Genomic DNA, 12115 nt, shown 5'->3' with positions numbered 1-12115 from the left:
AATCACGGAATGTTCTTTGGAGAGGGGCATTACAAAATTAATGTAGTTGATACGGCCAAGTTTGCTGTTGCATTCAACGCAGCAAATTGCTACCTTAATGTCGAGTAAAATGAAATAGCTCTACTGAAACAACAACAACAAAAAAGATAACTATTTGAGTACGCCATTATTCTTGTCTTTTTTTGCACTATTTAGGCAACGGTATTTATTGTCTGTATACTTTGGAGCACGGATAACAAGGATTTTTGCGGTTAGCTTGTTCTTCCACCTATCTTTTCAGTCCATCCTGAAAACTTCTAACATTTCTCACAGGGTATTTCCCAACATTCAAAAATGTGTCAGTGTACGAGATGAACTTGTTTATTTTTGAAGTACAAACATGTACCTTGCTTGGTTTAGGTGTTATTGCTCGCTGTAAATTTTGCATTCAAAACTTCTCTCGTAAGGAACTTTTCTCTCTTGCCAAAAATGCCAAGCAAGACTCCCAAGGCATTTCCCCTCTTCTGGAAAAAGGTCAACTTTATACGGATGATAAAAAGAAGGCCAATATCCTCAATCGTCAAATCCAATCTGTGTTCACCTCAGTGTCACCACTTAAATTGGGCCAACTCTGTAAAATGTACTCTCCATACCAACTGATTACCAGCCAAAATATTAAATGCCAAAGGTCACTATAGGCATAAATGGTGTTCAGAAACTTCTTTCGTCCCTCAAAATAGATAAAGCATGTGGTCGCGATGGTCTAAAGCCTATCCTTCTTAAAAATCTTAATGAACAAATCTCACCACTAGTCACTAAGCTCTTTCAAAGGTCCCTTGACACGGGCACTATCCCAGCTGACTGGTCCAAAGCCAATGTCACTCCTCTGTTTAAAAGAAATGCGACAAAAGCAATCATGCAAATTACCGGCCTATTTCCCTAACTTGTATTCTCTGTAAGTTACTGAAACACCTCATAGCCTCTAATATTACCAAGCACTTCCAGGTTAACAATGTCCTCTATGACCTACAGCATGGGTTCAGAGAGAAAAGGTCATGCGAAACTCAGTTACTCGAACTTGTAGAAGATCTATCTCGAAACTTAATTCAAGGCCACCAGACGGACTTAATCCTTCTGGACTTCTCTAAAGCATTTGACAAGGTTAACCATCTGAAACTTCTATAGAAACTTCATCAACATGGTGTTTAGGGCACCACGTTGCAATGGGTCAAGTCTTTCTTGATTGGCAGGCGCCAATCTGTCCTTGTGAATGGTGAAACATCAGAGGAAACTCCAGTAACGCCCGAAGTCCCACAGGGCTCCGTCCTAGGCCCCCTTCTGTCCTTACTCTATATTAATGACCTGCCTGAAAATCTGATTTCACAGGTTCGCTTATTCGCCGATGACATTGCTGTCTATTTAACTGTAAATAGTCCTGCCCAAGAAAACATCCTCCAGCAAGACTTAAATAGGTTACAGCTATGGGAAAGTAAGTGGGACATGGAGTTTAACCCCTCAAAATGCACAGTTATGAACATAACAAGGTCAAAAAAAACCTTTCAAATCAAAGTACACACTCCATGGCCAAGTCTTGGAAACAGTTCATGATGCAAAGTACCTTGGGGTCACTATATCCTCAGATCTTAAGTGGAATAAACACATCAATTTAGTCACATGCAAAGCTACCCGAACACGTAACTCCGTCAAGCGAAATATCCCATGCAAAAAACCTAAAAGTTCGAGAAGTAGCTTATAAAGCCCTAGTCAGGCCACAGCTGGAATATGCTAGCTGTGTTTGGAACCCTTATACCCAACAAAACACCCCCAGATCGAAATGATTCAGCGGAGGCCAACGCGATGGGTTAATCGTGACTACTCCCCTTACAGCAGTGTCACAAACATGCTATGTCAGCTGAGATGGCGTACCCTTGAAGATAGGAGATCTGATTCACTCCTCCTTATGTTCTACAAAATAGTGAATGGTTTGGTTGCTGTACCACTCCCTCCATAGTGCTTTGGAATTCCCTTCCAGTACAACTTGTGCAAACCCCCACCCTGAACCAGTTTAAGCAGGGTGTGACCAAACTTGCACACAATGCTTAACATGATAGACCTGTTTTTAAACTGCTTTTATTTGTAAATCCTTCTTGTTTTTAACACTATCAACTGTATTCATGCTTGCAATACACATCGTGTATTACTTTTATCCTCCTATCCATTCGTCTTTTAAATTTCTTGTACAGGCGCGCAGCTGCACATAATACTCGTAAAGAGGAGTGCTGCAGTATGAATAGATAGATAAAATGAATGGCTTACCAGTATTCAGTTAACTCGTACAATTTTAAAGGGGTCTATCACAAACTGACAGCTTAGTTTTCATAAACTTGTGTAATTGTGAAGACACACACATGTACTCGGCCTTGCCTTGTTGAGGAATACTAACTCTTTTGAATTTTACAAATCAATATATTTTCCATGATAAGATTAAAAGTTTTTGCAGATTACGCCGCTTTCATTTAGGTTTAGTTCAAACATACAGAAGTGTACCTGTATGAAGTAAACGACCTGTATGAAGTGAACGTTGACCACAAACTAACGAGTTACGGTCTTCTAAATAATCGAGGTTTTACAAAAGTCCTTTACTTGTACACTTTGAATAGACGTATTGTCTGGATAAGTGATGTATGACCGAGTGATACTGCAAAAAGATTGGGTGGTGAAGGGAGTTTAACTACTTTCTATGCACCCCCACGGTGGCACCCCTCCTGAGGGCGGCATATTGTAATTGCAGTGTCTCTCCGCCCATTCATCCCGATTTCGTGTCAGGTCTGTAACGTTGTTATTCATGGGAGGATTTCAAAAAGACTTGGCGGCTATGATAAGCACGACATGATGATGTGTCTTGTGGAAGAACGATAAATCTACCCTTCTTCCTTTTTTGAGTTATTTCTCTTTAATTATGTTCTTTTTTTCAGGACATAACTCTAAAACTACATTAGGAAGTAGGTGCAAATTGCACACAATGATTATATCGAAGTACATTTAAACGAAGTCCAATATACATTGACCTTAATTTACCTTCTTACTTTTTTTAAATTGTCTTCATTTATTTAATGTCTATCAAGATTTCGTGTGAACCCGTCATGGATGGATTGGATATTTACCCAGATATTTATACATTTCATGAGTTAGCCTACCACTTCCAGTCAAAATGAAGCAGTATGGGGGCATGCACTTTTTAAAAGTAGTCTCTTGTTAGTAATGTTCTTGTTAGTAGGCCTAATGTAACATTATATGTTTTTGTTGTTGTTTTTTTTTTCCACTAAGGAAATATTCCGTGCACTGAGGCAGTATCGTGTAGATACCGGTAGGGATAGAGTACGAAATGGACTCCATTTCGCGAAATGGACTTTACGTCTACGAAATGGAGTTTTATTATCTAAATTACGGCTTTAGTTTCAAATATATCTGTATTTTCTTAAATGAATATGATAGAGGGGAGTTAAACCTACGTGATGTTTATTTTTGATGGTATATTGGTCAGGTTAATAAAAGAAAATTTACGTTTTATCAAGACCGCGTCCTACGAAATGGACATTTTCATGCAAAATCTTATACAAAATGGACTTTTATTTTTTTTAATTGCGGCATTAATTTCAAGGATATATGAAATTTCTTGAAGATATTTTTCAAATAATAGACAGACCTTCACATTGGTCATTTTAAATGATATATTTATCTTATTTATAACCAAAATAATAAAAATTAAGTAAGACCGTGTCTAACGAAATGGACATTTTCGTGCCAAACTTGTACGAAATGGACTTGTATTTTCTTTACTGTTACTTTAATGTTGATGATATCGGTATTATCTTTAACAGATATGATAGACTGGAGTTTAAGGTACATGTTTGGCTCTGTTAATAATATGTCGATCTAATTTTTCAATGGAATATTACTATTTATTGCGACCACTCCTCGCGAAATGGACATTTCCTGCCACACTTCTACGAAATGGACTTATATATTCTTCATTGTGTCTTAAATTGCAATTATATTGGTAATTCATGAAATAGATATGAAACATAAAAGATAAACCTATACGTTGATTATTTTTGAATCACGCAATGTGTGCCAAAAATATATTTTTAATGTAAAGTTTGGTTTTAATTTCAAGTATATATCGGTTTTACCTTAATAAAACACAGATTATCTTCTCATATTGTAAAGCCCACATATATCAATAACACCATATGAAACGGACAATTATTTTACAAAATATTGTACGAATTATAGTGTTCTTGTGGTTTTAATTTCAATGATATTTTATACGGAACAGTTTAGATAGTTTAAATGATGACTTTATTTTTTATGATATAGATATGTCCCTTATAAGTTACAAAGAAATACTTTCAAAATTTATCGACGGTGTTTTTCCAAGTCATAAAGAGTTTATTTAATTGTAATTATAAAAACTACTATTAATTTGAATTGCTGCAGTTATTTCTTTTTCTTTTTCCTTTCTCGCGTTAATTGCCCGATGATTGGATTATCACACCTTACTAATCAGTGCATGCACGTGTATATTATTAGTGCCTCTTGCATGACCACATGTGTATCTTTACTATTGTCACCTTACTAATTATCGTTGATTAGAGCGGCATGGATGTCTGTTCACTCCGACATCAAAACAGTCAAAGGTAAGTTTAATAACAACAATTATAAAATTGAGAAATGCCAATTAAATAAAATCATAACAGAAGATGAACAATCATAAAAATGCTAGCCGTAAAAAACTTTCCCGCTGCCACGGAAGACATTGAGTTTAGTATGTTAAATATATAGAATTTATAATCAAAATAGTCTTCGTCCAGTTACAAACACTTTTCAATTTTCATTGCTAAGAATTAGTAAAAATAGTCCGCCTGTTATACGTGCCATTAATAACAAACAAGTGAATATCTATGATATATTTCTTTATTTTGTTGTACATATAAAAGAGAAAAAAAAATAATCTGATCGCTTCCATTAAAATTATCATGTTGATTAATTTATTGTTTTTAGAAGTGCATTCTTATTTCGTATTTGTCAACAAGTGTTATTCATTATTCTTTGTTTGTTTGGGTTTAGACAAACGCTCTCCCTACTGAGCAAAGCGGACGGACTTATTCATTAATCTAGTCTTTGAATGACAATCCTTTGAGCTGTAAGACATGGCACATTAAATCCAGGGGTATTCACGCGAAAAATGGTTAATTTTCCCTACAAATTTTATTTTTATTAAAGCCCTCAAGTACGCCCCGTATCACGGAAGCTTATACTGATCACCCTAGTAACCGACATCATATATTTCCTCAATATATAGTTGAGAAAAAAAAGTAAGAACACACATTCAAATAGTACAGACAATGTTCCTTTTTACCTATTAGTTACGTTAATATTATATGTAATTTAGCACTGTCGTTCGAGATATGTGTTTACAAAATATATCGTCCTTAAATATTACACGTTATCAATTTGTAGATGTATGGAATATAATTTTACTTATAAGATTCCTCCGAGTTGTGATAAAAAATCTATACAAGAAATATTCGATATTCACATGCAGTACCATTCAATTCTCCTAACACGTTTATTATTAAAAGATATGACGGATTAATTTTCAAGGCTTTACTCAATCCCGCCCACTAACAAATTAAAATGACCACTGTTTAAGAAGCGCCTCCCTCGAATTTTTTTTTTATCCAATGGCAAGTAAAACTTAAATATCATTGAAATTAAAACCAGAGTTAAGAAAATAATTGTCCGTTTCGTAATTTTTTTCACAGAACTTTAGCGCGGTCTTAAGTATAATATTTTGGTTATAAATCAGAAAAATATTTTATCAAAAGTGACTAACATTTAATCTTACCTGTCATATCTTCTTATGGAAATACTGATAACATTGATAATAGGAGAGATCGTGTTTGTATACAAATTCTATTTTTAGAACTGATAAGACAATGATCGGGTGGGCAGAAGCCGACCGTCCATGTTTTTTGTAAACAGTGATGTTTTTCTAACGGTCTAAACTTTCTTAAAACACAAATAACATAAATAATTTTTTGATCAATGGAAAGGTTATAAAACAAGCAATTTATTTATTACTTTTAATTGTTATTTCGAAATAAAATGGATTAATTATGAAACGCTTAACTTACACTGTTTTTCTAAAGGTTGTGAAAATCACTACGCCGCTTTTAAAATTATATGTCATTTAAAACGGTTATTCATTGAAAAAAGATATTTGGATACAAAAATATGAAGATTGTTAGTATTTCAAATCTTTTTGAATTTTGAAAATCCATAAATGAGCAAAAAAGTTATTAAAAATTAAAAATTCTGATTCAATACGCAAACGGTGTTAAAATCATTTGTTTTGCCAACCACCAGATAAACAGATGTTAACGCGTGACGTCACGGCGATCTCTCCTATTACATCACAATTAAGAAAATAAAAGTAGAAGTTTGGCGCGAAAATGTCCATTTCGGAGGACACTGTCTTAATAACTTGTAATATTTTGGTTATAAATCAGAAAAATAATTTATCAAAGGTGACCAATATTTAGTATTACCTTCTACCTATCTTATCCTTTTATGAAAATATAAAAATCATAGAAATTAAACCCACAATTAAAAAAATAAAAGTCCATTTCGTAGAAGTTTGGCGCAAAAATGTCCATTTCGGAGGACGCGGCCTTAATAACTTGTAATATTTTGGTTATAAGTTAGAAAAATAATTTATCAAAGGTGACCAATATTTAGTTTTACCTTTAACCTATCATATCTTCTTATGAAAATACAAAAATCTTAAAGATTAAACCCACAATTAAGAAAATAAAAGTCCATTTCGTTGAATTTTGGCACGAAAATGTCCATTTCGGACTACGTGGTCTTAATAAATTGTAATATTTTGGTTAAAAATTAGAAAAATATATTATCAAAAGTGACCAACATTTAGTATTACCTCTAATCTATCATATCGTTTTATAAAAATATATATTTCATCAAAATTAAACCCATAATTAAGAAAATAAAAGTCCATTTTGTAGAATTTGCGGAGGACGCGGTCTTGATAAATTGCAATATTTTGGTTATAAATTAGAAAAATGATTTTTCAAAGGTGATCAATATTTAGTTTTACCTATTATCTATCATGTCTATGGAAGAAAATACACTATAACTTTTTCATTAAAGTCACAGTTAAGAAAATAAAAGTCCATTTCGTAGACGTAAAGTCCATTTTGCGAAATGGAGTCCATTTCGCACTCTATCCCTACCCTGTAGATACGTACATTTTAGACGACCCTTGAATTTCACTTTTGTCACGGTGATTAAGTTCTCATGATACACACCGGACATTTCGCGGGATAATTTCCATGCATGTCGCAAAAGTGTAAATAAAACATAAAATGGGACCCAAAGCAACCCCCGCAAAGCAAAAGAACACTCTGTTTTCATACTTCGCCAAAGGTTCCACTCCGAAAGAATGTGATCGGAGTTCAGGCGATGTGCTTGCACCCAAGAAATCTCCAAACAAAACGAAACTGGTGTCGGATTCAGTGTCACAGAAGGGTAATTTCATTGACATAAGTTATTTATTGTTGTTGCCTGCCAGGTGTGCTGTTCGTTTTATTGGCTCTGGTCTGAAGGACATTGGTTGGTAGGAGGATGGGGGAGTGTTCAAGTTACTGTCTGCGGCTCTGTTGGTCAAAAATAATTTGACAGTTTAACAGTTTTAATTGTGTTACACAGGTCCCAGAAAAGTCACAAATTAGCTATAGCTAAATCTAGCTATATATAGCTAGAAGTAGCTATAAAACCAATACCAGTAAGGCAAAATATGTGAATATCAAATATAAAATAGTTATTATCCCATTCAAATGGTTTATGAGACATAAGACAATCACAAAGAATGGAGATCTATGCAGATTCAGTTTCAACACATGTTGCGAATTTCTGCGATTAGTCATTTATGAATTTGTCATATACAAGATGATTAACACATGTGAAAAATTCAGTGATGATTTATCGCAAAATACTGCTGCAGTTATTGAAAATGTGACTACAAAGATCTTATCTTGGTTTTGTGTTAATGTTTTTCATCTTACAAACCTTTTGGACGTGATTATGACCATTTTGCATCTTATTATGACATATTTTGCCTTATTGGTATTGGTTTTATAGCTACTTCTAGCTATATATAGCTAGATTAAGATATATAGCTAATTTGTGACTTTTCTGGGACCTTTTATATTTTTGTGACGGGCAATCTAACCATCAACTTCTATGGACAAAAGTAATGGAGGATAAATCACAGTACTCCCTCATGTAAAGTTATTGGCTTAATTGCTTGCGCATATAAGAGAGATCGTGTTTGTATACAAATCTGTTGTATTTTTAGAACTGATAAGACAAAGGTCGGGTGGGCAGACGCCTAGCGTCCATGTTTTTTTTTGTCAACAGTGATATTTTTCTAATGGCTTAAACTTTCTTATTACACAAATGATATCAATACAGTCAATCTTGTGTTAAGAGACCACCCAAGGGACAGGCAAAAAGTGGTCTCTTAAGACAACGGTCTCTTAAGACAAAGTACGGAAATTGGGCATAATATATTGGACTTAAGTTGTCACTCGGTTTTCACGTGGTGTATGTAAGAGACACATTGGGTAAGGATGCAGATAAAAAACATGTTATTAATATCAGTTTAATAGTTTAAAATTTTCTTCATTTTATGCAAGTGTTTCAAAAGAAATATTAACATATGCATGACATAATTACATACATCAATAAAACTTTGAAGTGTAATAAAGTGTGTGATAAAATCAACTGAATTTCACCATTTTCTATCTAAAATGATTTCATTACATTACATTATTACATACATCAATAAAACTTTGAAGTGTAATTATAAATAAAGTGTGTGATAAAATCAACTGAATTTCACCATTTTCTATCTAAAATGATTTCATTACATTACACAACAGTTTTCATGTCATATGAAGTTGAATTTCAAACTTGCAATTGCCTGTTAGTTATGTCAGTTCCAAGTTTTTATTTTCTTTCAAAAAACTCATGAATTCTAGTCTGCTTACATTGAGTCTCTGCACGGCAACTTACAAACATGTCTTGCAAATCCATAATGTTATCAAGCCACTTATCCTGTCCTTTACTGAGAGCAAACATTTTCAGTTTATCAAGCATATCACTAGCCTCAGACATTGTGATCACAGTTTCAGGTCTGTCTGAGTCAACACCATCATCACACTCATCATTATCACAAACATCTTTGCTTGACTGCAGTTCAATTAAGATATCACCTGCATTCTTATCCCAGTCAACAATGGAATTATTCTCGTCGCACGTCGGAACAGATTTATCTAAATCTACCAATTCGTGGTATTCACACCCGAACAACTCATGAGACATTCTTAAGACAGCTAAGGGCACTTCATCATCATCATCATCACTATCATCATCACTATCACATTCATTAACAACAAGATCACTTTCACTTATCTGATCAAATCCACACTTTGCGAAACACTTCTGAATTGTGGTTGGAGTCACCTCCTTCCACGAACCGTTAATCCAGTAAATAGCATCTAGAATGGAAATTTCCTTTAACACTTGTGAACCAACTTTATCCGTACGTTCCATTTGTGACACAATGTACGAGAGCTGACGATTCCTGAACTTCAACTTAAGAGCCTGAATGATACCCTGGTCCATTGGCTGCGAAAGAGCAGTTGTATTAGGTGGCAAGAAGACAAGTTTAACATTGTTAAGTTTCAAGTCCGGATGTGCAGGCGCGTTGTCCAAGAATAACAAGATGTTCCTGCGTTGTTTCTTCATTTGTTTGTCAACCGTCCTTAGCCATTCTGTCATGAGTTCACCGGTCATCCACGCTTTTTTGTTGTTTCTGTAGGTCACAGGTAGTTTTTCCGGATCTATTTTGCTGAAGCATCTCGGACGTGCAGCTTTACCAATCACTAGTGGTTTGAGCTTCTCCCCGGTCATAGAAGCACACAGCGAAACAGTAATGCGTTCCTTAGAGCGTTTTCCACCAACCAGTTCTGAATCTATAAAATGAAAAAATAGCTTTAGTCTACAAGAAGAATTGTGAGATTAAAAATATGAATGAGGTTAAAAATATTAATGGCAACTAGACATCTCAAGTGTAGGTGAGACTGGCATGACATTTGGACAGGCAAGGCCTAAATATTTACCAGACTGAACATTTTTTTTATCAGAAAATACAGTAGAAAGAATGTTTACAACATTCTATTGACATGCTCAATAAAATGAATTTTTTACGTTTATTCGCCCACAAGGTACGTCAGAGAAGCAGTGACCTCGTACATTTTCGTATCTATGTCAAGATATTATTTTAAATGATATTATTTCGATAAATGCATAAATTTGCAGATAAAACATTGTATTTCCTAAACGATTGGTGAGTGTTTTTTTTTTCTTACCTTTGAAATGATACGATTTCCTTGTTGTGTCTCGGAAGAACAAACCAGTCTCATCCATATTGAATATGTCCTTCGGATCATATCCATCACACACTGTTGGGAGTTTTGATTTCCAGTCAGTTACCGTGTCTTTATTGACATCTCCCCTCTCCCCAGACATTGTCCCTAACACAATGTTATTACGTTTCAAGAACGAAGCAAGCCATCCCGTCGATGCCTTAAAGTTAATGTCCCCAAGATCACTCGCGAACTTAAGAGCTTGAGTGCACAAGATAGGCCCAGACACGGGCAATCTCCTAGCAGTCACGTCCTTAAACCACTCATATACCAAATTGTTAACATCCTCGTGAACAGTTACTCTCCTCGCACGTTTACGGTCACCTGAAACATTGTTTTCAATATCCTCTAACACTTCCGCTTTCCGTTTCAGAATATTTTGGATCTGGGTTTTTCCTACGCCCATTTCTTCAGCTATTTTACGAGCACTTTTGTTCTTACTTAATTCCAACACACGAGCTCTATCATCCAACGTTAACACTTTCCGTTTAGACATATTCAAGATCAATCAATTACACATAGGATAGCTTTCAATATTGAGTACAAAAACATGTATAACACGATATGCGAGTTTCCATATTTATCAAGGTCAAAATATTTTTAGAAAAAATGGGCGGATCTTAAAAACAACGACGAATTTGATTGGTCATATCGGTCTCTCGCTAATAATTATGCAGTGATTGCGGGATCCCATCAGATGTTACTTACATTTCTCACCTTTTGCAATCGAGAATTAAGTGTCAACACGTTCTCATAATTAATCGGCGGCAGTGTTTGATGTAAAGATGATTTAATATGGACATAGTTAAATTTTAGCGGTCGCTTAACAAAAAAAGATCAGTCAATTTTGCCGAAAATCAGCGGTCGCTGGTCGCGTTAGACAAAAGTCGTTTAGCACAAATATTTTAATAGTAAAATTGTTCGGGGGGAATTCAAAGTGGTCGTTAAAGACAAATGGTCGCTGAGGACACGTGGTCGCATCCACAATATTGACTGTAATTTTTTGATCAATAGAAAGGATATAAAACAAGCAATTTATTGATTACTTTTAATTATTTTTCGAAATAAAATGAATTAATTATGAACAGTTGACTTTAGAGTGTTTTTCTAAAAGTTTGGAGCATCGTTACGCCGCTACTAAATCATATGTCATTTAAAATGGTTTTTCATTTTAAAAAGATATTTAAATATGAAAATTGTAAGCATTTCAAAACTTTTCGAATTTTTAAAATCCATAAATTAACGAGAAAGTTATTAAAAATTCGGATCCCATACACAAACGATGTAAAAACATTTGTTTAGCCCACCACCAGATAAACAGGTGTTAATGCGTGACGTTGCGGCGATTTCTCCTATTGCCCTGAAGACGTGTTTTTGCATGTTAAACTTGAATTGTGTGCAGTAAATTTACATAGGTTTAAATCACCAGAAAATTCATAATTTTTAGCTCACCTGTCACAAAGTGACAAGGTGAGCTTTTGTGATCGCGCAGCGTCCGTCGTCCGTGCGTCCGTCCGTCCGTAAACTTTTGCTTGTGACCACTCTAGAGGTCACATTTT

General features: G+C 34.7%; 2 protein-coding genes across 3 annotated transcripts in view; one reads left to right on the top strand and one right to left on the bottom strand.

Annotated features, from left to right (window-relative positions):
- Positions 1-7346: 7346 nt before the first annotated feature.
- The window catches only part of LOC123566648 (DNA mismatch repair protein Msh6-like), a 63349-nt gene continuing 58580 nt past the window's right edge, over positions 7347-12115 (top strand). The window contains exon 1 of one of the 2 annotated variants that reach the window (XM_053549678.1): positions 7347-7593. In XM_053549678.1, the coding sequence (XP_053405653.1) occupies positions 7431-7593 (163 nt within the window). In that variant the 5' untranslated portion in view covers positions 7347-7430. The remainder of the gene's footprint in view (positions 7594-12115) is intronic. The other variant, XM_045360935.2, reaches the window with a different exon arrangement.
- On the bottom strand, positions 9027-11330 carry LOC123566649 (tigger transposable element-derived protein 4-like). Its single transcript, XM_045360936.2, has 2 exons — positions 10500-11330; positions 9027-10103 (listed from the first exon to the last, which is right to left on the bottom strand). Exons 1-2 carry the CDS (start codon positions 11050-11052, stop codon positions 9076-9078), a joined length of 1581 nt encoding a protein of 526 aa, XP_045216871.1. The 5' UTR covers positions 11053-11330; the 3' UTR covers positions 9027-9075.

Source organism: Mercenaria mercenaria, chromosome 8 (assembly GCF_021730395.1).
Source record: "Mercenaria mercenaria strain notata chromosome 8, MADL_Memer_1, whole genome shotgun sequence".
Lineage (NCBI taxonomy): Eukaryota > Metazoa > Mollusca > Bivalvia > Venerida > Veneridae > Mercenaria > Mercenaria mercenaria.
Note: the sequence above shows the minus strand (reverse complement) of the source record. Positions and strands in the feature narration are given on the sequence as shown.

Excerpts from the sequence above, each read along its gene's own strand:
- LOC123566649 (XM_045360936.2), bottom strand. The coding sequence starts at position 11,052 with ATGTCTAAACGGAAAGTGTTAACGTTGGATGATAGAGCTCGTGTGTTG. Across the intron at positions 10,104-10,499 it reads GAAATCGTATCATTTCAAAG|ATTCAGAACTGGTTGGTGGA; the intron begins GTAAGAAAAAAA and ends TTCATTTTATAG.